This window comes from Nyctereutes procyonoides, unplaced genomic scaffold, assembly GCF_905146905.1.
Source record: "Nyctereutes procyonoides isolate TBG_1078 unplaced genomic scaffold, NYPRO_anot_genome, whole genome shotgun sequence".
Lineage (NCBI taxonomy): Eukaryota > Metazoa > Chordata > Mammalia > Carnivora > Canidae > Nyctereutes > Nyctereutes procyonoides.
The window spans coordinates 978000-1003629 of record NW_026575040.1 but is presented as its reverse complement, the minus strand read 5'-3'; the positions used below and the strand labels follow the sequence as shown (position 1 = coordinate 1003629).

General features: G+C 34.5%; 1 protein-coding gene across 7 annotated transcripts in view; it reads left to right on the top strand.

Moving 5' to 3' along the window:
* Positions 1-25630, top strand: part of SCAPER (S-phase cyclin A associated protein in the ER) — a 433964-nt gene that overhangs the window by 83758 nt on the left and 324576 nt on the right. For 5 of the 7 annotated variants that reach the window (XM_055319784.1, XM_055319781.1, XM_055319783.1 and 2 more), the window contains 7 exons: positions 5272-5534; positions 9220-9453; positions 13711-13881; positions 18948-19023; positions 19251-19368; positions 19841-19952; positions 22969-23109. In XM_055319784.1, the coding sequence (XP_055175759.1) occupies positions 5272-5534; positions 9220-9453; positions 13711-13881; positions 18948-19023; positions 19251-19368; positions 19841-19952; positions 22969-23109 (1115 nt within the window). The remainder of the gene's footprint in view (positions 1-5271; positions 5535-9219; positions 9454-13710; positions 13882-18947; positions 19024-19250; positions 19369-19840; positions 19953-22968; positions 23110-25630) is intronic. The other 2 variants (XM_055319782.1, XM_055319779.1) reach the window with 1 other exon arrangement.

Below are 25630 nucleotides of genomic sequence, written 5' to 3'. Positions count from 1 at the left end.
CTCTCTCTCTCTCTCTCTGTATGACTATCGTAAAATAAATAAATAAATAAAAATTAAAAAAAAAAGATTCTGTTATAAAAAAATAAAAATAAAAAAATAAAATAAAATAAAAAGTTGTTTTTAGCCCTTTTAGTTTGTGTCTAGAATAAGCTTCTCTAGTATCTAAAAAAATTATTGCTGGGGTTTTGATAGGAATTACATAACAGCTGTTGATCATTTTAGAGAGAATCGACATTTTTACTAAGCTGAATTTTCTAATCAATATTTATTTTCTAATGAACATGCTTTCCATTTATAGGTCTTTTTTTCATCAGCCTTTTGTAATTTTAGTATACACATACTGTACCTTTTTTGGACTTACTACTAAATATTTCATTTTCTTCAGTTTAATTGTAAATTTTTAAAAAGATTTTTATTTATTTGAGAAAGAGAGAACACAAGTGGAGGATAGGGAAAGAGGAAGAGGGAAGAGGGGACTCCTTGCTGAGCAGGGAGGTAGACTTGTAGCTCCATCCCAGGACCCTGGGATTGTGACCCAAGCCAGAGGTGGACACTTAACTGACTGAGCTACCCCAGGTGCCCGAGTGTAATTGTAAATTGTTTTTGATTTCAGTTTCCACATGTTCACTGTTAGTATACACAAATGCAGTGGATTTGTATTGAACTGTATTGAATTCTTTTACTGAATTTATGTAATTATTCTGGAATTTTTATATACTTTGGGATTTTCTGTGTAGACATGTCATCTGAAAATAGGGATAGTTTTATTTCTTCCTTTCCTTTTTTATTTTTAAGATTTATTTATTCATTTGGAAGAGAGAGGAGAGAGAGAGCATGAGCAGTAGGGGAGTAGCAGAGGAAGAGGGAGAAGCAGACTCCCACTGAGCAGAGGGAGCTTGATCTGGGACTCTATACCAGGACCTTGAGATCATGACCTGAGCTGAAGGCAGACGCTTAACTGACCGAGTCACTTGCGTGCACATAGCTATATATTTTTTTGTAGTTGCTTTTTTTAAAAAAAAAAAAAAAGAAAATCAATTTGAATAAGTTCCATATTATTGTTTAATAAGTTTTTCTCACAAATGGGTATTGGATTTTATGAAATACTTTTTCTGTATCAGTTGATGGGATCATATGATTTTCCTTGTTTAGTCTGTTGACAGCAGTGGATTACATTGATTTTTTTGAAATTTGAGACAGGTTTGCATATACCTGAAATTAATTCCACTTGATTATGGCTTGTAATTCTTTTTATACATTACTAGATTTGATATGCCCATATTTTGTTGATGATTTTTTACATCTAAGTTAATGAGAAATATAGTTATTTTTATTTTTATGTATTGTCTTTATGTGTTTTTGTATTGAGGTAAAACTGGCCTAGAAGTCTCCAGGTAGGGCAGCCCTGGTGGCTCAGCGGTTTAGTGCTGCCTTTGGCGGCCCAGGGTGTGATCCTGGAGATCCGGGATTGAGTCCCACATCAGGCTCTGTGATGGAGCCTACTTCTCCCTCTGCCTGTGTCTCTGCCTCTCTCTCTCTGTGTCTTATGAATACATAAATAAAATCTTTTTTTTTTTTTAAAAAGAAGTCTCCAGGTATAATTGTAGATTCTTGTCTTTTTCCTTTCAGCCTTATTAGCTCTTAGCTATTAGCTCTAATAGCTCTAATAGCTCTTAGCTATTAGCTCTTATTCTCTGTGTATCTTGAATTTCTGTTGTTTGATGTGTACGTATTTAGGGGTGTATATCTTCATTGTAGAATGCTTTTATCATCATATAATGTGTTTTTATTTCTTTAGTTAATTTCTTTACTCTGACATCTACTTTATCTGATATTAATATAACTACTTCTGCTTACCTTATTAATATTTGCATGGTGCATCTTTTTCTATCCTTTCAGTTTGAGTTTACCTATGACCTTGTATTTAAGTGATTTCTTATAGATTACATATAATTCAAGTGTATTTATTAATATACTGTGCTAATCTTTGTCATTTTGTATATTTAGACATATTATAAAGTAATTATTGGTATTTTTAGGGTAGGGTATAGGTATGTCATTATTTTCCTGTTTTCTCTGCTTCTCTTTCCACTGTTTCCTATTTCTTGCTTTCTTATGGGTAAAAAACATTTTTTTTATGATTCCACGTTGACTGATTTATAGTGTTTTGGTGTATATTGATTTGTATAGGTTTTTCTTTTATAGTTGTTGCCTTAGGTATTACATTGTAATACATGTAGGTATTACATGTATTACATTATACATGTATAAGTTATCATACTCTACTGGCTTTGGTGTTTACCACTGTGAGTGAAATGTAGAAACCTTCTCATTGGTTCCCTTTATTCTGTCTACTTTTAAGTGTAATTGTCTTAATTATATTGTTTCCTACATCAAAATGGCAATTTAATTTTTCGTTTTATTTTCAAACATGATTGAATAAAATGAGAAGAGTAGTTTATTTACCTCCATTTTTACTCATTTCAGTATTCTTTTCTGTTTGATTTCTTTTTTTAACCTCTTACTCGTTTTTCTTTAGGAGTCTTCCTTTAGCCATTCTTCAATGGCAGGTTTGCTACTGATATATTCTTAGAGTTTTTGCTTCGTGTGAGACTGCCTTTATGTACTCTTCATTCCTGAGGGATAGTTTCCCTGAATATAGAATTTGCAGTTGATAGTTCTTTCAGTCCCTGAAAAATGTGCCACTTCTACCTCACCAGCAGTTGTTTCAGATGAGAAATCTGCTGTTATTAGAATTTATGTTGCTCTATGGATAATATATTTTTCCCTGTGTTGCTTTAAATAATTTTCCTTTGTTTTTCAGTGTTTTAATTATGATGTGTCTTAGCCTGGATTTGGAGGGATATATTTCCTAGTTTCTTGAATCCGTAGTCTTATGTCTTTCACTAAGTTTGGCTAGTTTTCATTCATTCTTTCTTCAAATATCTTTTTAGTCCTACGTTCTCTCTCCTTCCCTTCTGGGACTCTGATGACACACGTTACCTCTTTTATTATTGGCCCAGAGGCCCCTGAGATTCTGGTCTTGGTCCCAGTGACATTTTCCCAGCAAAATGGGGGCACTGCCTTTTACTGTCTCCTTGGCTCATACTGGTAATATAAACTCATCTCTTCTTTGGGCTCCACTGAACCAGGGAGGGGCAAAATGAAGGGAGGACCAACTCACACCATCTTGTTGCTGTAGAGTAAGGTGGAATCTTACTTCCCTTCTTGACCCTGCTGGCATCACGGCAAGGGGAAGGGACATGCACATTCCAAGTAAATCTGCCTTCCAGCACTTTGTTTTATTGTATTGATGCTAGTGGAGTAGACATTCATCTTTCTACAGGGATCTGTTGATACTTGTGGAGGGGGAGAATAGAATGTTGACTAGTCATGTTTCACACTATGCTTTGCTGAATGGAAGTGGAGGCTGTGCTCACCATTGGGCCCTGCTGACCCTAGGGGTAGAAAGGACCACTGCCTACCAGTCTTGACTAATACTGCTTCATTCATTCTTATTTCTGCTCAGTGGGAATGGAGGTTCATCTTCCCACTGGGCCACACTGACAGTAGGGGTGGGGAAAAGTGGAGTGATGAACAAATCTAGTTCTTGCTGTCTTATTTAGTCTTGTTAATACCGGTGGGAGGTGGAAGTTCTCACCATTCAGCTTTGCTGACACTACTTTGGTGGGGGGATTGGAGCACTATCTGCTTCTGCTAGGTGGCAGTGGAACTTCAGCTCCCTGTTTACCCTATTGAAACTATAGACAGCAGGGTTTCTACTGATCTTTGGCTGGAATAGAGTGAATATAGTCAAAAAGATTTGCTGTTTTGTTAGGCTGCTCTTTTCCCTGTCCTGTGTCTTGGCAAAACAGGTTTTGCTCATGCTTATTTTGTTTATGCCTGTTGGCCGTTCTGGGTTGGAGACTTGTATAGCGTCCTGTTTGGAGTACAATAACGAAACCTAGAGAACTCACTGCTGTGCAGCTTTTAAAGTCTCAGGGTCTCTTGGCAGTCCTCCTACTTCTTTCTGTCTCTTAAAATCTTCCTAAGCTTATTTTATGTATTTTTTTCCAGGGGGTTCTGTTGTACAAAGGAGGACCTGGAGATGAAGATGGTCTACTCCATCTTGGTCAGAACTGGAAGTCTTCATATTAATTTTGAAAGACTGCAATTAGCCTATAAAATTTAAAAATTATAGCTATAAAAAATTATAGCTATATGCATCACTATAAACATATATACCTCACGTTGTGACATTTTCAAACATTTTATTGGAAGATTCTTACTTATTTTAGGCAATTTTGCTGTGTGAACTTTGAACACAGATCTTCAGTTTCCTTGTATGTGTGGTGAAATAATTGGATTAGATCTTCTAGGTTTCCTTCAATGAAAAGTATGTGGTCTTAGGATCATTGAAATTGTTTTTGCTGCTGTTGTTGTTAAATATATGTTATTAGTACTAGAATAGATGAAAGGACTTGGATTTTGAAGATAGGCCTGTTTGGATTCTGAAAGTTAGGCAGTTTTTTTTTTTTTTAATTTTTTTTTTTAAATTTTTTTTTTTTTTATTTATTTATGATAGTCACAGAGAGAGAGAGAGAGGCAGAGACACAGGCAGAGGGAGAAGCAGGCTCCATTCACTGGGAGCCCGACGTGGGATTCGATCCCGGGTCTCCAGGATCACGCCCTGGGCCAAAGGCAGGCGCCAAACCGCTGCACCACCCAGGGATCCCAGTTAGGCAGTTTTTATGTAACCATTGGGACACCAGAACCAATTTGCCTAGAGGTGCATTGTGGTTTTACCGTTTCTGGGTAATCTCTCTTTGTCTCATTTTTCTGAACGACAGGTGGGGTAAATGAAATGACAAATGATAGATTTTATCAATGATAAATTTGGGATGATAGTACTGGTATTACAGGGTTGTGAAAATTAAGTTATTCTATGTAAAACACTTGGAAACACTGTATAAATGTTTATTTATAAACATGTACTTTCTGCATCTGTGGCCTTATGTCAGTCTTAATCTGAATCTCAGTTTTGTCAGTTGTAAAATAGGGAAAATTTACCTACCCCACAGTATGGTTACATATTAGATGTCACACGTGCAAATACACAGACACTACACCTCGCATGATAATTAGTATCATGTTTGTATATTAGTTACATTCAATGGGAATTAGATTGGAAAATATTTTTATTTTGTATGTTTTTGAAAATATTTATCATCTAAAGGAATCTTGATTTATTTCCGTCCCTCAATTGCATAGAACGGAAAGATGCTGAAGGATGGGAGACTGTTCAAAGAGGAAGGCCTGTTCGTTCACGATCAACAGCAGTGATGACAAAAGTTTCAGTAGCAACAGAAACATTAAGGTCAAAGGATGACAGTGATAAAGAAAATATACATCTTTTACCTGATGAAAGCCTACAGAAAGGTGAATTTGCTGGAGATGGATCTTCTAAAACTACAGAATCTCGGTCTAAAGACTCCTTACAATCTTTTGACCATCCTCTTGCTGAAAGGACCCAGGTAGTACCTTCTGAAAATCCTTTTACTGCCTTTTTATAAGGGATATGTCTATACTGGAATGTCTGTTTTCCTACTCCATTTTAAACTTTTTATTATGAAATATTTCAGATCTCCAGAAAAGTTGCAAGAATGAACAATGAATCTTCCTTTTACCTTTACCTAGATTCACAGATTAACGTTTTGCCCCATTTTTTTCCTTCTCTCTCCATACTGATACATCACAAACACATATTGTATGCTAAACATTTAGAGTAATATGCATACATCATAACCATTCACCTTTAAATATAGCACATATCTCCAAGGAATAAATAAACTCTTTTTTAATTATGTTAATTGTAAAATTCAGGGAATTTGGCATCTATATAGTGTTTTCATCTAATTTATAATTCATATTCATGTCCCATTCTGTTTCCATATAGAATATTTTCCCTGAGCCAGGATCCAATCTAGAGTCACACATTGTATTTAGTTTTGTTTTTTTTAACATCTACACCTGGGAAAGGTTTTCAATTTATCTTTGTATTTCACTGTTAGTTTTTGAAGAATACATTGCATTTTTTTTTTTGTAGAATGTCTTTCAGTTAGTTCATTATCCAAGTTAGCTTATGCATTTTTGACAGAAATAAAGCGATTGCCCTTGGTGAGCATTTATAGGCATATGATATTAATTTGCCCAAATTTCTTGATTACTTGTTTTAAGTGTTATTCTGTTTCTTCATTTGGAGTGTTATTAAAAATGGTGATGAACAGAAGGATCATTTTGGAATTGCTCTCCTTTTATGTCCTCCAATTCAAGTGTAGAGTAATTTACTAATATTTAATACAATTCTTTAAAGCTGATACTCTCAGTATTTATGTTCTTAGTCCATTTTAATTTATTTTACCTATTTGATGAAGGAAGGAATTTTTCAGGTATTTGCTTACATAAAGATTCATGTTCAATTAATATAATTTTACGGAGAACAAAATGTAAGATATTTGATAGGATACAGGGGCTAAGTAAAATGTTTTAAAATTGTTAAAATATTTCTCAGTTTATAATATCTTCTTTTTAAAGTTTTTTTCTTTTTTACCTCTAGGATATTTGTTTATATTGAAAACTGTATTCAACTTCCATGTTTTTCTTAATGATGATAATGGGTCTTAATTGTACATTGCTCCTGATGTTCTGTAACCCCTGAATGTATATGTGCCTATGTGCAATTGAAAACTTCTTATGATTGGTATCTTATGTTGCCTTTTAATTTCCCACATTATGGAGCAGAGTCCTAGACACAGGAAATAATCAGTACTTTTGTAGGATATACCTTTAAGAAACTTCAATATAGGTAAACTTGATGAAGAAATCTCTCTCTCTCTTTTTAAAATTTGGTTTTCTTTTCTTTTTTTAAGAGATTTATTTATTTATTAGAGAGCAAGCAAATGAGGCTGTGCGAATGGCAGGGAGGGGCAGAGGGAGAAGGAGAGAATCTCAACCAGACTCCCCTGCTGAGCACAGAGCCCTACCTAGGGCTTGATCTCACAATCCTGAGGACATGACCTGAACTGAAATCAAGAGTCAGACACCTAAGCTTCTGAGCCACCCAGGTGCCCCAAGAAACCTTTAAATCACTTAACATAGGGATCCCTGGGTGGCGCAGTGGTTTGGCGCCTGCCTTTGGCCCAGGGCGCGATCCTGGAGACCTGGGATCGAATCCCACATCGGGCTCCTGGTCATGGAGCCTGCTTCTCCCTCTGCCTGTGTCTCTGCCTCTCTCTCTCTCTCTGTGACTATCATAAATAAATAAAAATTTAAAATAAATAAATAAATCACTTAACATATAGTTCACCTTCATTCATCCTCATTTTTATGGCCTTTACTTGGGACTGCATTTAGGTAATAGCATTTTTAATTTTAGCCTGACTAGATTTTAGTTCTTTAACCTCTACAGTAAAGGACTCTTTAGCATCTTTTATGCTTTTTTCCAAGCCCAGGTAGTATCTTTATAATCATTGTTTTAAATTCTAGTTCAGACATCTTATTTATATATGTATTGATTAAATCCCTGGCAGTGAGTGCTGCCTCTTGCTCTTATTTTTGGGATGCATTTCTCAGTTTTGTCATTTTGTCTAAAAAAGGAGAGAAAGAAAGAAAGAAAGAAAGGAAAAACAATAGCAACAAAGACAATAGAAAAAAAAAAAACCCACGTAACACCTAGCATTTTTGCTAACATACATTTTGGCTATAAAATTTTACAATATAATAATTATACTGGTTTTGTGTAATGAAGAAACTTACATGATTTGAGATTTTAGGAATAATCCATACATACAGCTTTTCGGTAATTAATGTATTGCTAAAATATTCCAATATAAAAAGTTAATTGCTGTTGGTATCCAAGCTTATTTTTAACATTTGTTCTCACTGTCATTCTAAAAATGGAATTAGCATATTTATATATTTTTTCAACATTACTTTATAGTTTCACTTGGATTTTGTTGTATAAATGATACTGATTTTTTAATAAACAGAGTTGACTATATTGTAAACATCAGTAATGCTAATATAAATATTGCCAAGAAGATTATAAACTATGGTGACTAATGTATAGATAATGTCAATAGTAATGTAAACAATGTGATACAACTTAAATAATACATGAAAATCAACACTTTGAGACACTTTTAAGTTTTGACCAATAGTAGAATTTTTATAGTTTATAAGACTTGACAAAGTTTAATATTTATATAAATAGTTAATCAAACTGGGAGTTTTATAGCCACTGCCATGTTTACCTAAAGTTTATTTAAATAGTGATGTGAGTGGCCTTTAAATTCACAATTTTAGATTTTAATTCTACTTGGATCTCATTACTCTGAATATAATTGGAAAACATAGCATTCTTTCTGTGCTCTGTTATAAAGTGAAAATAAAAACTTGTTTCTATTTACTAGAATGGAATGTTAAAAAATGGATATGTCTTTGGCTTAAGATAGTACTTTATTTGACTTAGATAATTTTCCTATTTCTATTCATGTGTTAAATATTCCTAAAGGGTAATGAGGAGGATATGGAAATCTAGATAGGAATTATATAATGAATGAGACTTCATGCTCAGATACACTATACTTTTTCTCGTATTTCTCTTTTAGATCTGAGAATTGGTTTTGTGTACCATGTGGTTTTATGTGAAAGATACTTTCAGGTTTGTTAATGTTATTTAAAGAGAGCAAGTGTCATGTTTTGAATAAAGTGCCCTCAAAGTGTATATTTTGTTGAAAAATGCCTTCATTTGATATTAGACAGACAACTTTTGGAAAAACCATGTAAATACCTTTAGTTATTTGAATATAAGACAGTATTCTACTTGTGACTAGAATTTCTTTTGTGAGGTATGTAAAGTACTCATCAAGAATCAGCTTACTCAAAGAAAATGTAATTATAGTATAGCTTAATTTCATAAAGCATTTCAGACAGCGCTCTATACATACATAGTATGTGTGCAAATAAAATTCATGGCTGCTTAATTTTTTTTTCTTTTTTTAAACTTGAAACATAACAAAAAAATCCAACTAAGTTGTCTCTCAGCCAGTTAACTACTGCTTTAGTTGATAGGTTCATGGTAGGTATAATCAGTTTTTCTACAGTGGTGTAGTTTGTATTTTCTATTACCTCTGATTCATTCTGTAAATGTTTTCTTAGTTCACAGTGAGTACATTGGACGATGTCAAGAACTCTGGCAGTAGTACTTTACAAGACAGTTCTGTGGGAACTTCTGAAATACCTGGTGTTCACATTGATACAGAGTGTGTTTCAGTTACTCAACAAGCTGACACACCTCCTTCGCAAGCAAATGACGTGCTTTCATCAGAGAAAGCGGGGATAGAAAGTGAAATGGACCCTTCAGATATTTCAAATGTGAGTGCTGCTAACTTGGTAAGAACAACTTATCAGAATTGTGAGTAAATATATTAAAAGGGCATAAACCCTAATAATAATAAATTGTGTTGTGTATTATTTTACATTTTATAAAGCATTTTATATGTTATTTCATTTTAACATTTTATTCTTATAACAAGCTTTTGATACAGTTAAGATTCTTCTTGTTTTGTAGAGGAAAAAAAAATGAGACTATCCAAGTTAAGTAACTATTGCTAAAATCATTCAGTTTGTGATTTGATTGAATGTTCTTTAGTCTGGCACTAAGAAACTAAACCAGTAATGATAAAGTCTTCTATGCAACATCTGGTACTCTGATGGATGGGACATGCTGCTTACTGGACTTTTGAAAATTCTCGTTATACTTTAGACAGCCTCTATCATTTGTGTGGAGTTGGTCTTTAAGATGAAATTTATCTACCATTGCTATTGCAGAATCTTTAAGAATGTATTGATTTGGAATTATAGGTTTATGTTTTTGGATGACTGCTTATTTGTCCTCATGTCTTTCGGTTTCCCACTTGAGTATTAAGATACTAGACGTGACAGTAATCCAGAATGGGTCATTCTAGCTTAAATGTAACTTTTAAAAGAAATAGGCATATATAAAAAGTTGTTGAGAAAAATTACTCAAATTTTATTTTTTAAGTGGCCACTGTTATACTATAGTTTCCTTCAAAACTTAATGCCTTATCATGCTGAAAGATGTTATGAACAGATGGTGTTAGACCAAATTTACAAATCTTATAGAGATCATAAGATTACATGTAAATGAAGCTTGATAAGTGTTAAGGGAAAAAGAAGGGTAACAGTAACAAGAAAAACATTTAAATTTTAAAAATAAGGAATTGTATTTTAACTTGACTCTTACTGTGATTATTTTTAAATGTTGAATATAGTCACGGTCATATAAATACTAGGCGTAATGTATGGGATTGATATTGGTCATTTTTATATTTTTAATTTTCATAGCTAGATATCACATTAAATTATTTTGTGAATTGATTCTGTGAGAATCAAATTTCGAAAGAGGACAAAGGTCCCATACTTAAATAAGCATTAAATAATTATTTAAAAGTTCTTACTTCATCTATTTTATTTTGATCACGTATGTAAATAGCTTGTGGTAGAATATTAAAAACTCTTGGTTACTTAAGGATCAGATTTACACACTTTATATACTATGCTTTAAATATGAATATTAGTACGTTTTTAGAGTACTTGAGGAACTTTCTTTAAAAAACTAGTTTTTGGATTTGCCTTGGCAGAGATTAAGTCTTTGGTTTGCTCTAGGTATGTACCTCTTTAGGTTCTGCAGTGATGAGACAACTGTCTTCTTTTCTTTCTTAGTACAGTATCATCATGTAGCTGGTTAAAGGTAAAAATTCTGCAATTCTCTTATTTAACAAATTTTGGTGAAAAATGGCTTAGAACCTTCCTATTTAACATCAACTTTTGCCACTATTGTAAAAATGTGCTAATATAAAATGTAGCTACAGTGGATCTATTTTTAGATTTACTAAAATTTCAAATTTTTATGAAATTTGGAAATTAAAAAAATACTCTATGTAGATATTTATTTGACTTTCACAATGTGAAAATAGCACAAGTTGGACATGAATAATTGAATCGTTTTAATCATTAATTAAAATCTTTTCAGGTCTTCAGAGACTAAATAGAAATGTACTCTGGGGAAGATAGAATAGAAAAAGCCAATAGGTTTATGGGAGAACTTACTTTCTGAAAGTTAAATATATTCAACTTTAATATTTGGATTTTTAAATTGTTCTTAAGTTGTAAGGTCTTTGTTGAACATTAACAATAGTCAGTGCCTATGCTCCTCTCCAGACCAATTCCATTCTAAGTTGGGGCTCAAGCATTTGCATATTTTAATTCCTCTCTTGAGATATACTTGATTTTCAGTGAACTTCACATATCTAAAATATACAAATTGTTAGAATTTTGATGTGTTTATATCTATAAAAATATCACTACAATCAAGAAAGTGAACATACTGATTGCCTCCAGAAGTTTTCAGATTTCCCTTGGCAATCCCTCCTTTCTGTCCTTCCCTGTATTTCCTTCCCAGGTCATCGCTGTCATTATATATTGATTGACAGTTTCAGAACCTTATGTAAATGGAATAATATAATCTTTTGTTTGGCTTTTTTTCCTCAGCATGATTATTTTGAGGTTCATCCATGTAGTTGTGTGTACCAATAGTTCATACTTTTTATGGTCTTTTGTCATAGCTCAGACTACTGTAGCAGAGTATGTTGATTCCTTCAGTTGTGGACACGTTTGAGTCATTTTCAGTTTCTCTGTTATGAGTAGTGGCACCATGAATGTTTGTCTTTGTTTTGAACATATGTTTTCATTCCTTCTACAAAAATACCCAGAGGTCAGTTTTGTTGATAATATTTTTCAGGTCTCCTAGATCTGTGCCAGTTTTCTATACATGTTCTATCAGTTTAGAAAGGGGTATTGAAAGCTCTGAATATATCTGTGAAACGGTTTCTTTTTATTTTTTTAAACAACTTTTTTGAGATAAAATGTATATAACACACAGTTTACCCATTTTAATTTTACAATTCAGTATTTTTCAGTATATTTACAAAGTTGTACAACAATCATCACGATCAATTTTAGACCACTTTCATTACTACGAAAGAAACCCAGTACCCATCAGCAGTCCCTCCCTTCATCCCACCCTTCCAATCCTAGATAGCCACAGATCTGCTTTCTGTCTCATAGATTTGTCTGTTCTGAACATTCCATGGAAATGGAATATAACATGTGGTGTTTTGTGACTGGCTTCTTTCCCTGGGCATGATGTTTTTAAGACTCAGTACTTCATTCCCTTTTGTGGCCAAATAATATTCCATTGTATGAATATGCCACATGTTATCCATTCTTCAGTTGATGGACATTTGGACTGTCTCCATTTTCTGGCTGTTATAAATAATGCTGCTTTAAATATTTGTATATGTTTTTGTGTGGATATTTGATTTCATTTCTCTGGGGTAAATATCAAAGAGTGAAATTGTTGGGTCATATGGTAACTTTATGTTAAAACTTTTTGAGGAATTATTAGACTATTTTCTAAAATGGCAGCACTGTTTTCCATTCCCATTAAATTTATTTACTTTTGTAGTTCAATCCATTTTTGCTTCATGTATTTTGAAGCCCTGTTATTAAGTCCATACATGTTTAGGTTTGTTTTGTCTTTTTGATGAAAGAACCCTTTTATCATTATGAAATGACCTTTTTTTTTTAATCTCTCTTGATACTTTTGCTCTGAAATCTGTGCCTGATATTAATACTTTAGTTTTCTTTTGATTGGTGTTAGCATTGTAGCACTTTCATTTGTAATCTGTTTGTAATCTGAGATTTCAGTTAAGTTTCTTTTGGGCAGCATATGTTTGGGTCTTGCTTTTTATCCAGTTTGACAATCTCTATTAATTGAGGTATTTAGACTATTCCGGTCTAAACTATTGATTATTGATATAGTTCATATAAATATACCATCTTAGTATTTGTTTTCTCTTTGACTCATCTTTTCTTCACCCCCTTTTTCTTCTCGTTCTCCCTTCTTTCGGATTAATTATGTTTGATAATTCTAATTTATCTCCTTTGTTGGCTTATTAGTCACAATTCTTTGTTTTGTTATTTTAGTGTTTACTTTAGAGTTTCTAATACACATTTTAGGTTATCATATGGATTTATTAATGATTTAGATGCATATTATTTGTATTTTTTCTAATGCATGTTCTTAAGTGATATATATGTTACATATGCTCAGAAAATAATATCACCATTTCAGAATAAAATCTTTCTGTGTTCCATTTATAGTATTTTTCTTCTGTTTTAAAGATATTTTCTCTACAACTGTTTTGAATTTTGGCACTCAAACTAAATTCATACTTTGATATTAATAATACCTGTTATTCGTATAACTTTACAGTTTCTCATACACAGTAGTCTGATAAAGAAGGTAAGTCATAGATTATTGTACTATTTATGGAATACAAAATAGGCTTTTGGTTTTTTTTTTTTTTTTTTTGGCTTTTGGTTTTAAGAAGTTTTCAAGTCACACAGGTAGCAAGTGGTTGAACTTATAGTGAACTCCATGTTTTGTAATTCCAGATCAGTGTTATTCTTTATACTGTTATATATCATTAACAAATGAAGAAAGAAATGATTACTTTCCAATTGACTGATGATTCTTTTGTGTGTTTGTTTTTAACTTTATAGTCAATGGCAGAAGTTCTTGCTAAAAAAGAAGAGCTAGCAGATCGTCTAGAAAAGGCTAATGAAGAAGCCATTGCCAGTGCCATTGCTGAAGAGGAGCAGTTAACCAGAGAAATTGAAGCAGAGGAAAACAATGATATTAATATTGAAACTGACAACGACAGTGATTTTTCTGTGAGCTTTAATTTTTAAAATTTAATATTTTATTTTATTTTTTGTAATTCCACTGTAGTTAACATTCAGTATTATATTAGTGTTAGGTGTACAATATAGTGATTCAACAATTTTTTTAATAATTTATTTTTTATTGGTGTTCAATTTGATTCAACAATTCTCTACATTACTCAGTGCTCATCATGGTAAGTGTACTCTTAATCCCCTTCACCTATTTCATCCCTGCTTGCTGACCTCTGATATACTTTATTTTAAAGATTTTACTTATTTATTCATAAGAGACACACACAGAGAGGCAGAGACACAGGCAGAGGGAGAAGCAGGCTTCATGCAGGAAGCCCGATTTGGGACTTGATCCTGAGACTCCAGGATCATGCCCCTGGGCCAAAGGCAGATGCTCAACCGCTGAGCCACCCAGGGATCCCCTGATAATACTTTATTTTAAATGAGTACCGTCAGGTAAAGGTATTTTTCTTCCCAACAAGAACATTTTTTACTTGAAGCATACTTCAGAACATGTGATCTAAAAGATAGATATAAAATAATCTCTACAAGAAAAATAGAACACCACATTTTCTCTAAGTACACACAGAAGACGAATCCCCTGGCTAAGTCACATAAAAAGAGATATAACATATACTACAAATTTAAGAAGACTGAGATCGTACCAAGTATATTTTCTACCCACAATGGTACAAAACTAAAGATCAGCAATAAAACAAAGTTGGAAAATCTATCATGTAAATATTAAATATCTAATGGGTAAATATTAAACAACACACTACTGAACAAGCAGTGTGCCAAATAGGAAATCAAATGGCAAATCAAAATCTGTCTCAAAACAAAAAAAAGAAAACACAATGTTCCAAAACTTGTGCAGCAAAAGCAGATGTTAGAATGAAATTTATGCTATAAACACTTGTATTAAGAAAAATAGGGCACCTGGGTGGTTCAGTCGGTTAAGCACCTGCCTTCAGCTCAGGTCATGATCCCCTGGGTCCTGGGATCGAGTCCCATATCAGGCTCCCTGCTCTGTGGGGAGTCTGCTTCTCTCTCTCCCTCTGCCTGCCACTCCCCCTGCTTGTGCTCTCTTTCTCCCTCTCTCTCAAATAAATAAATTATCTTTTAAAAAATAGTTAAAATAAACAATTTAATGTTATACCACAAGGAACTAGAAAAAGAAACTTAGCTGAAATTTAGTAGAGGAGGGAGACAGCAAAGAAAAATCAAATAAAGAAAATAGAGACCAGAATGAACAATAACATAACATTGAAAGTCATGACTAGTATTCCCCCAAAAAAAGAAACAAAATTGGCAATGCTTTAACTATTTTAACTAAGAAAAAAAAAAAAGATTCAAAAGTCAAAATGAGAAATAGAAAACAATACAATTGATAATAGATTACTGTTAACAGTTACATACTAACAAATGAGATAACTTAGAAAAAAAACCCAACAAACAGAGAATTCCTAAAAACACACAAGTTACCAAGATTGAATCATGAATCTTGAATCCTGTAAATAGGAAGTCTTCTTAGACCAGTAACAAGAATGAAAGTTGAATTGGGAATCAGAAACTCTGAGCACAGAGAAGCTGAGCATCACATGTTTTCATTGGTGAACTCTAGCAAATATTTTTTTAAGATATTAATGAAAGTCTTTTTCAAAATCTTACAAATAATCGAATAGAGGGAACATGTTCAGAATCATTTCATGAGGTCAGTACTACCCTGATAGCAAAGCAGGATAAAAACAATACAAGAAAAAAAGTCTCTTTTGTCTGATATAAATATAAATGTTTTTCTACCCCCTCACTTGCAATCTGCAAGTGTCTTTAGGTCTCAAAGGAGTCTCATGTAGGCAACATATAGATGGTTCTTATTTTTTAAATCCATTCTGACAACCTGAAGTGTTTGGTCCACTTACATTCAAAGTAATTATTGATAGGTACATACTTATTGCCATTTCATTACTTGTTGTTTCTGGAGATTTTCTCTAATTCTTTCTTATCTGTGTCACTTTTGGTCTTCTTTGCACTGAGAGAGTCCCCTTTAATAATTCTTGTAGGGTTGGTTTAGTGGTCGTGAGCTCAAAAACTATTTTTGTTTGTCCGAGAAACTCTATCTCTTCTATTCTGAATAGTATATAGCCTTGATGGATAGAGCATTCTTGGCTGCAGATTTTTTTTTTTTCATTTAGCATGTTTAGCATAATGCATGCCACTGTCTTCTGGCTTGACCGGTTTCTGTTGAGAAATCTCCAGCTAGTCTTACCGGTTTTCCCTTGTAAGTAAAGGACTTCTTTTGCCTTGCTGCTTTAAAAATTTTTTCTTATATCACTTATATAATATAGTGATAACTATATTTTGCAAATTTAGTTATAATATGTCTTGTCCTGCTTTTGTTGATTTTGATGGGTGTTCTCTGTGCCTCCTGTTTCTTTCCTCAGATTAGGGAAATTTTCTGCTATTATATCTTGAAATAAATTTTCTGCCCCCCTTTCCCTCTCTTCTCTTCTGGGACTCCTATAACACAAATGTTTTTACATTTGATGGAGTCACTGAATTCTCTAAATCTTTTGTGTTGCCTAATTATTCTTTCTCTATTGTTCAGCTTCGTTATTGTCCATTATTTTATCTTCAGGGTCACTAATTCATTCCTTTACATCTTCCAGCCTGCTGTTCATTGCATCAGGTCTATTTCCAATCTCATTTATTTCATTCTTGGTCTCTGATTAGTTCTTTTGTCTCCGTTGTAAGGGTCTCACCAATGTCTTCTTTTCTCTTAAGCCCAGTGGGTATCCTTATGATTGTTGTTTTAAGTTCTTATCAACTATGTTACTTATTTCTGTTTTGCTTAGCTCTCTGGCCATGGCCTTATCTTGTTCTTTCATTTAGGATAAATTTCTCTGTCTTGGCATTTTGTCTAAGTCTCTGCCTTCTTCTCTGTGTTAGAAAATCCAGTTATGTCTTCTTCTATTGAAAGTAATGGCCTTCTGCAGAAGAGGTGATGTAGTGCCCCAAATCTGTCACTTCAGGGAGTGTCTCTGGTGTGTACTGCTTATGCCCTGCTTTTGTAGTTTGGCTGCTCTGTCCTTCAGTCCAGTTGTTTGCAGAGGCTCTCCTTGTCTGCTGGGGGCAGTGTTTGATCCCTGGCCTGAATATGGTGAGTTTTAACTATATATAAGCTCTAGTGTGCTTGTGAGTTGAGACCTGACACCAACTCTACCAGAACTGAGGCCTTGAGGAACTCTCTGGTTAGGAGATGTGATATGGCCAGGGGTTTCTGCTGGTCTTCTTGGGGAGGGGCCTACTTTGCTCGAACTGAGGCAAGGTTGACTAAAAAGTACAGTCCTGCTAGAGTGTAGGGGTGTGGGGCTTGCTTGGTGTAAGCAAATTATAGCCAGTGTTGGGGTGAACTGCTGCCTGAGATGGCTCTTTGTTTATCTTGAGGGGTGGGAAAGAGAAATGGCTCTATCCTAGCTCCTTTGTTCTCAGAGAGGCATCTTTGTGTGAACACTGCCTCTCAGGGACATACTCCTAGAATAGTGAATCACTCCCCACTATGTGCCCCAGGTGTTTGTTCAGAGCACTGTTTTGCTGTTGTTTGTCTACCTTCTTTCCGGAGCAGGGCTGTGCACTCTGGGCTCCATACTAGCCAAGCCTGCGGACTTTTAGAACCCTAAGATTTAAAGCCTTGCTGGTTGCAAAAACACAAAATTCATTTTCCAAGCCAATGGCTTTGGGGAAATGTTCTTGTACATTCCCTTGTGTGTTCATCTCTTCCCTTTCCCCATGAACTGGGCTCCCTCCCCTCTGCAGAGGTACCCAAGATCTGATCCATTTCTCTTCTAAACCACATCTCTGTGCTTCCTACCTTCTTCATTGTGACCTCTTCTCTCCCTTTAGTTGTAGAGTTTGTCCTGTCAGTTTTCAGGCTGATTTCTGGGGGAATGATTTGATAGTTATCTAGTTGTGTTTGTGGGAATAGATGAGCTTAGGGATGAGTCTACTTCACTGACACCTTGGGTTCTTTCTGTGAATGCTTAGAATTTTTAACATGCTTGTTCAAAAATTACATCTAGAAATAAAATTCTTAGGGCTTGTTCAAAAATTACATCTTAGAAATAAAATTCTTAGGGCCATGGACTTAGAAGCCATACAAAAACAATAGGAAATCTTTTATTTTTTTTTTTAGCACTTTACCATTACACGGTGTTTTTATGTATAGTACAGTTGACAAGTTGGAAGTTGTTATTCCCACTTTAAAAATAGATAAATTGAATCTTGGAAAAAGTAAGAACTCAACATTACTAAGATTGTAATTGCAGAGACTGAAATAGAATCTAAAGTAGTTTACTTTTTTCTTTCTGCTAGAAAAAGCAAACGAATGAGTGGGAAATAACAGAAAGGGAGACAGAACATGAGAGACACCTGACTCTGGGAAACGAACAAGGGGTGGTGGAAGGGAGGAGGGCGGGGGTGGGGGTGATTGGGTGATGGGAGCTGAGGGGGCACTTGATGGGATGAGCACTGGGTGTTACGCTATATGTTGGCAAATTGAACTCCAATTAAAAAAATATGTAAAAAGAAAAAAACCAAATGATATGTGCTTTACAATCACTAAGCACTCAGGATATATATATTTGATAAGAGGCACTTCTTTTTTTTGTATATTTTTTTATGAGGGACTTCTTTGAGAATGAAAGTAACTATAAATGTTTTAAATATTTTTCTATGAAATTTTAATGCTCAGAGAATAATTTTGAGCTCTTCTCATGAATATGGCAGAGTTACGTGGTAATAGTATGAGGCCAATATGTTTCTTTTAAACTTACTTGATTTGTCTTTGCTGTTAATGACAAGTAGGTTTATCTTCCTTTTAAAATGTATATACTATAGTATTTTAACTTGGCGATTACTGTAACTATAAGAGGTATATAGCTTTTTTCTGGTTTTGAGCTGTTAAATGTATTAGTAATAGGTAGGAAAATTACATCTGCAGTTCATTTTTTAAGATTATAATTGTGTTTAGTATTTGTTTTTCACTCTTCCTTATTACATTTTAGGCCAGCATGGGAAGTGGGAGTGTATCTTTCTGTGGCATGTCTATGGACTGGAATGATGTCCTTGCAGATTATGAAGGTATTTGTGTGTGTGTGTGTGTGTGTGTGTGTGTGTGTGTGTGTGTGTGTATGCACGCTGCATTGTATGTGTAGCTAGAGAGATTTAGGGTAAATTATTATAGTTTATGTGTAAAATAAATAATTTGGAGGGGAATGCTAATGCCTTTTAAAAGTCTGTTCTCAAATGTTGGCTTTATAGAACTGTGTGGTTAAAAAGTTATAGTAGTTTTCTTTTTTTCTGGGCAGCTCGTGAAACTTGGCGCCAAAATACATCATGGGGGGATATTGTAGAAGAGGAACCTGCTAGACCTCCAGGCCATGGAATTCACATGCATGAAAAACTTTCCTCACCATCTCGTAAAAGGTCTGGCCTTTGAAAATTAATTTGAAATGTTTCACAGGAGGGAAGCTAGTTACTCCTTTTTTTTTTTAAAGATTTTATTTATTTATTCATAACAGACCCACAGAGAGGGAGAAAGAGAGGCAGAGACACAGGCAGAGGGAGAAGCAGGCTCCATGCAGGGAGCCTGATGTGGAACTCGATCCCGGGTCCCCAGGATCTGGCCCTGGGGTGAAGGTGGCGCTAAACCGCTGAGCCACTCAGGCTGCCCTGACTCCTGACTATTAAGTGGAGTTGCTGCACAACATTGTAAGGCACATTACTCAGGATAGTTACAGATACATTGAAAAGTGACAGAGTTTTCCTGAAATGTTAGGCCAAAATTAGCTTTGTATACTTTTTATATTTATTTTAAAAATGTTTAAGACTAAAGAAAATATTTTTGGCTGTATCATGTAAACATTTGTGTCTTCTGTCCATTTGTTTGTGTTAATAGAACAATTGCAGAATCTAAGAAGAAACATGAAGAAAAACAAATGAAAGCACAGCAGCTAAGGGAAAAGTTGCGTGAAGAGAAAACATTAAAGCTTCAGAAATTATTAGAAAGGGTGAGTTTAATATTTAGAAATTCTGATAGCCTTAAATTGATGGGCTGATTTTTAACTTGACTTTTTTTTTTTTTTTTTTTGGTGTAAGAGAAGCTAGTGCAACTATAAAAATAATTACATTTTCTTGGAAACCAAAGCATTTCTACCTATGGAATTACAGAGGGTTACCTGCAAAAAAGAAAAAAAATTGACATTTCTTTTTTTTTTTTTTTTAAAATTTTTATTTATTTATGATAGTCACAGAGAGAGAAAGAGAGAGAGGCAGAGACATAGGCAGAGGGAGAAGCAGGCTCCATGCACCGGGAGCCCGATGTGGGATTCGATCCCAGGTCTCCAGGATCGCGCCCTGGGCCAAAGGCAGGCGCCAAACCGCTGCACCACCCAGGGATCCCAAAAAATTGACATTTCTAAATTAGCTAGTAATTTGATACTTGCAGAATTCGCATGGATTATTGAAGCTGTCCTTTGTCTTTTGCCGTTTTCATGGGGGGGGCGTTTCTTTGGGGAGTCTTGTGGACAGTGTAGGATGAGTTAGGATAGTTTTGAGCCTCAGATTATCAGGTTTGAAAAAGTGGGGCATTAATTGAATTTATAGAAGAGAGAGAGTGTTTAGAATAGTGCCGCTTCTGAACAGTGATATAGTGGAAAGAACATGGGGTCTGGAAATGACCAACTAGTGGTCAAACCTTGGTTTTACATGATACCCTGGGAAAGTTATTCAACAATAGTGCATTTCAGTTTCTTTATTTGTAAAATCACAATTATAACTATTGACTTCATATGATGATTAAATGTGGCAAGTATAACAGTATAGTGTTAGAATGGCTGTTACTCGTTATATAGTCAGTGTTACTTTAATATGGCAGATATAGGCATGGACTGTATTAGTTATGTGTGCTATATAACAAATGACCTCAAAACTTAGCCACTTAAAACAGCAAATATTTATTAGCTTACAATATCTGGGCAAGAAAACCAGGATTGTTTTGCTTAGTGATTTTTATTCAGAGTCTCTCATGAGTTTGCAGTCATGCTGTTAGCTGTTAGCTCTCTCTCTCTCTGTCATGAATAAATAAATAAAATCTTAAAAAAATAAATAAAATCTTAAACACTATTTGTATTACTTATAATGTGTATTTAAGTTTGGAAGAGATAGTTGGACTAAATAACCCAAATAGTTTTTATTTTTTTAAAGATTTATTTATTTATTTATTTATGATAGAGAGAGAGAGGCAGAGACACAGGAGGAGGGAAAAACAGGCTCCATGCCGGGAGCCCGACTTGGGACTCGATCCCGGGACTCCAGGATCGCGCCCTGGGCCAAAAGCAGGTGCTAAACCGCTGAGCCATCCGGGGATCCCCCAAATAGTTTATAAAATGAGGTGTAGTATAAGGTTCTGTTTAGTACAGCAGAAAAGTTGACTGAGAAAAGAAGGAAATCTGATTTTTCTCTTCACCTGAGTCTCAAGAATTTTCATTATTTTTATTTTAATCATTTGGAATGAATTGAAATGAAAAAACAGACCCCTTATTGTGCAGTTCTTTGAGAGTTAATATTTAGTTCTCTGCTTTAGGGAAATACTGTAACACAACTACAGCTTCCCCTCTTTTTTTTTTTTTAACAGCTTCCCCTCTTATTGTGCCTTTTTTTTTTTTTTAAGATTTTATTTATTTATTTGAGATAGAGGGCAAGTGAGCATGAGCTGAAGGAAGATGCTTAACTGACTGAGCCACCCAGAAGCCCCTTATTGTGTCCTTAAGACAAATTAAAATTATATAGTTTTTTTTTCTTATGTAATATAACCTCCAAGTATTCATGTAAACAGAATAATAAATTCTTGAAATTCTACAATATGTTAGAGGATCTTTGGTTAAATTTTTCCATTAATATAAAAAAATTTTCATTAATCTAAGTATCTCTTTGATTAATTTTTTTAATATTTTTAAAGATTTTATTTATTCATGAGAAACACAGAGAGAGAGGCAGAGACATAGACAGAGGGAGAAGCAGGCTCCCTCCAGGGAGCCCCCTGTGGGACTCAGTCCCAGGACCCTGGGATCATGACTTGAACCAAAGACAGATGCTCAACCACTGAGCCACCCAGCAGCCCCCTCTTTGATTAATTTTAATGAGAAATCTACCTTCCAATTGTATAATAAGTTATTGTTTCAGCATGGTTTTATATATGTGTTTTCATAACCAGAATTCTTGGTAGCTCAGAGTTGAACAGATACTGAATCCTATTTTACGGGTGTGAAAACTGAATCTAGGAGAGGTAAAGTACAGTTTCCAGTGTCACATGACCAATAATTTGCCGAGCAAGGGCTTTAAAGATCTGTCCTCTAACTTCCAATCTAGTGCTGTTTCTGCATCATACTTTTTTAGATGGTTAAACACATAATTATGTAGCTAAAATTCAGCTGAAATGTTAGTTCTATTCCCACTCATGTTGAGACAGCTTTTGATTATAGCTAGCAAGTGACCAAGGTAGATTATGAACTCAAGCAGTCTGGCTCCTGGTCTGTGTTCTTTTTTTTTTTTTTTTTTTAAATTTATTTATTTATGATAGTCACAGAGAGAGAGAGAGAGGCAGAGACATAGGCAGAGGGAGAAGCAGGCTCCATGCACCGGGAGCCCGATATGGGATTCGATCCCGGGTCTCCAGGATCGCGCCCTGAGCCAAAGGCAGGCGCCAAACCGCTGCGCCACCCAGGGATCCCCCTTTTTTTTTTTTTTATAAAGATTTTATTTATTCATGATAGAGGCAGAGACACAGGCAGAGGGAGAAGCAGGCTCCATGCAGGGAGCCCCGATGTGGGACTTGAACTCTGGTCTCCAGGATCGCATCCTGGGCCAAAGGCAGGTGGTAAACCGCTGCGCCACCCAGGGATCCCCCCTGGTCTGTGTTCTTAATCATAAATCATGCTCCTTTAGATCTTTCTAGGTTCTAGACTTTATAATTCCTAAGCTGTTTATTTGTTAAATTACTATGTGTGATGATCTCACTCTGTGTAGGAGAAGGATGTCCGGAAGTGGAAGGAAGAATTATTAGATCAAAGACGCAGGATGATGGAAGAGAAATTACTTCATGCTGAATTTAAACGAGAGGTGCAATTACAAGCAATTGTTAAAAAAGCACAAGAGGAAGAAGCTAAGGTATATCTTAGGTGCTTTGAATGTCGCGTTACCCAAGGACTTTTTTCATTTGTTAATATAAAAAGCTGATATTTATGAAGTAATTATTCTGTGTTAGAATAACAGGCTCACTTAAACCTTATTAGGTGCAATATCGTATACTTAGAATAATCCTATGAGATGTATATTAATTTTTTTACAACTTTTTGAGGTACAATTGACAGACAATAAATAGCACATATGTAAAACATCAATTTGATGAGTTTTGACATGTATATATTCCTGAAACCTTCAGCACAATGAAGATAATAAACAGTTCCATCACCCTCAGAAGTTTGCTTGTGCTTCTTTTTCTATTCATTCCTTCTTCCAACTCTGTTACTGTGCAGTTGCTGATCTGCTCTTTGTCACTGTAGATGTTAGCATTTTCTAAAATTTTATATGAATGGAATCGTACAGTATATGTTCTCTTCCTCTGGCATCTTTCACTCAACATAGTTATTTTGAATGTCATCCATATTGTTGTGTATATCGGTTCCTTTTCATTGCTGAGAAGTATATCTTTGTATAGAAACACCATAATTTGTTAATCCAGTCACCTGTGGATAGGTATTTGTTTTACTTTCATGTTTTTGGCCATTATAGATCTAGCTGCTGTTAACCATCATGTGCAAGTCTTTGTGCAGATGTGTGCTTTCATTGTCTTGGGTAAATACCTAAGAATGAGTAGTAGAGCCTCATGTTAGGTTCATATTTAACTTTTAAAGAAACAGTTTTCCAAAGTGGTTATTATATTGATCCCACCCCCATCTGAAAGTAGAGTGTTCCTATGAAACCTTTTGTAATCTGGAATGACATAAAGATGCAATTACTATTAATGTATATGGAAAACATTGTTAGCATTTCCAGACCCCCAAAATAACCTCTTTTAGGTTTTTCTGATACATTAGAATGCATCTTGCTAATGGATGCACAAAGTAAATTGAGATAAAGCATAGATGCTCAAAAACACAATTCAAAACTCTGATGGCTTGTTGCTAAGACGCTGAGTGTAGTTCCTGGAGAAGGAGTTTGGTGGGGCCGCTGGTGCTGTTCGGGGTGTGCTAATACTCCTGTAATGACTCACTGTAAAACAAACACTGAACACGGTTTTTGATTTTTTTTTTGCCTTTTTTCATAAAGCAGAGATCTTTTGTGGATTTCTTTTGGTTAGCGAAAACAAGTACTAATGTAGGTCTCCCATAAAAGCAAAGTGGTATAATGAGAACTTTTGGAAAGCAAGGGATACTTGTGGTATTAGATATTCTTACCCACAGTGGATGAGAGTTCTAATTGACCACATTCTCACCAACATTTGACATGGTTACACATTGTAATTTTAGCCACTTCATTTTAGGATGTGTCTACAGTATCACATTTGGTTTTATTTTTCATTTTTGAACATCTTTTCACGTGCTTATTTAATATCTTTATCTCTTGTTTGGTAAAATGTATGTTCAAACATTATGTTCATTTATTAAGGTTATTGTTTTATTATTCAATTCTTTTTTTAGCTTTGCTGAGCTATAAATGACAAATAGCGAGTTTTATAAAGAATAGAACATGAAACATATACATTGTGAAATAATTCCCCTCATCAAGTTAAATAACACATCCATTACCTCACATACTTATTTTGTGTGTGTGTGTCTGTGTGAGAGAGAGAGAGAATGTTTAAGTTTTATTCTCTTAGCATATTTCAGTTATACAATACAGTGTTATCAACTGTCTTCACCATGTTATACATTATATCTTCAGAACTTATTCATCTTCTCACTCAAAGTTCATGCCCTTTTTCCAACTTCTCCCTGTTTCTTTTTCCACCCTCAGCTCCTGGCAGCCACTTTTCTTGTCTATATTTTTATGAGTTCACCTTTTCTCCCCCCCCAAATCTAAAATCATACCATGCAGCATTTGTCTTTCTTTGTCTGGCTCATTTGATTTAGCATATTGCCCTCCAGTTTCATCCATGTTGTCACAAATGAAGATTTCTTAGAAGACTTCATGTATTTTAGATATTAAGATCTGTGTTTTGCAAATATGCCTCACAGTCCTTGGATTGCCTTTTCCTTTTAAATGCCCAATATATTAACTTCTTTTTTTCTATACCCTGTGTTTTTTTGTGTCCTATTTAAAAAATCTTTACCTAAATTTAAGGTTACTAAGATTTTCTCTTAGTTTTTTGATAGGAGTTTTAAATTTTACAATGAGGTGTGTATTCCTTTTGAGTTAAATTTTTTTTTTTTCCTTTTGAGTTACATTTTGTATATGGTGTGAGGTAGGGTTGAGGTTCATTTTTTTTTTTTCGGTAGGGATATCTGGTGGTCAAGTAGCAATTGTTGAAAACATCGTTTTTATATTGAATTGCCTTAGTACCCTTGTTGAAAAGCTATTTTCCATATATGTATGGGTCTGTTTTTGACCATCTGTTTCATTTGTCTCTGTGCTTATTTTTACGCCAATACCACTTTATCTTGATTACTGTTATAATATCCTGTTCCAT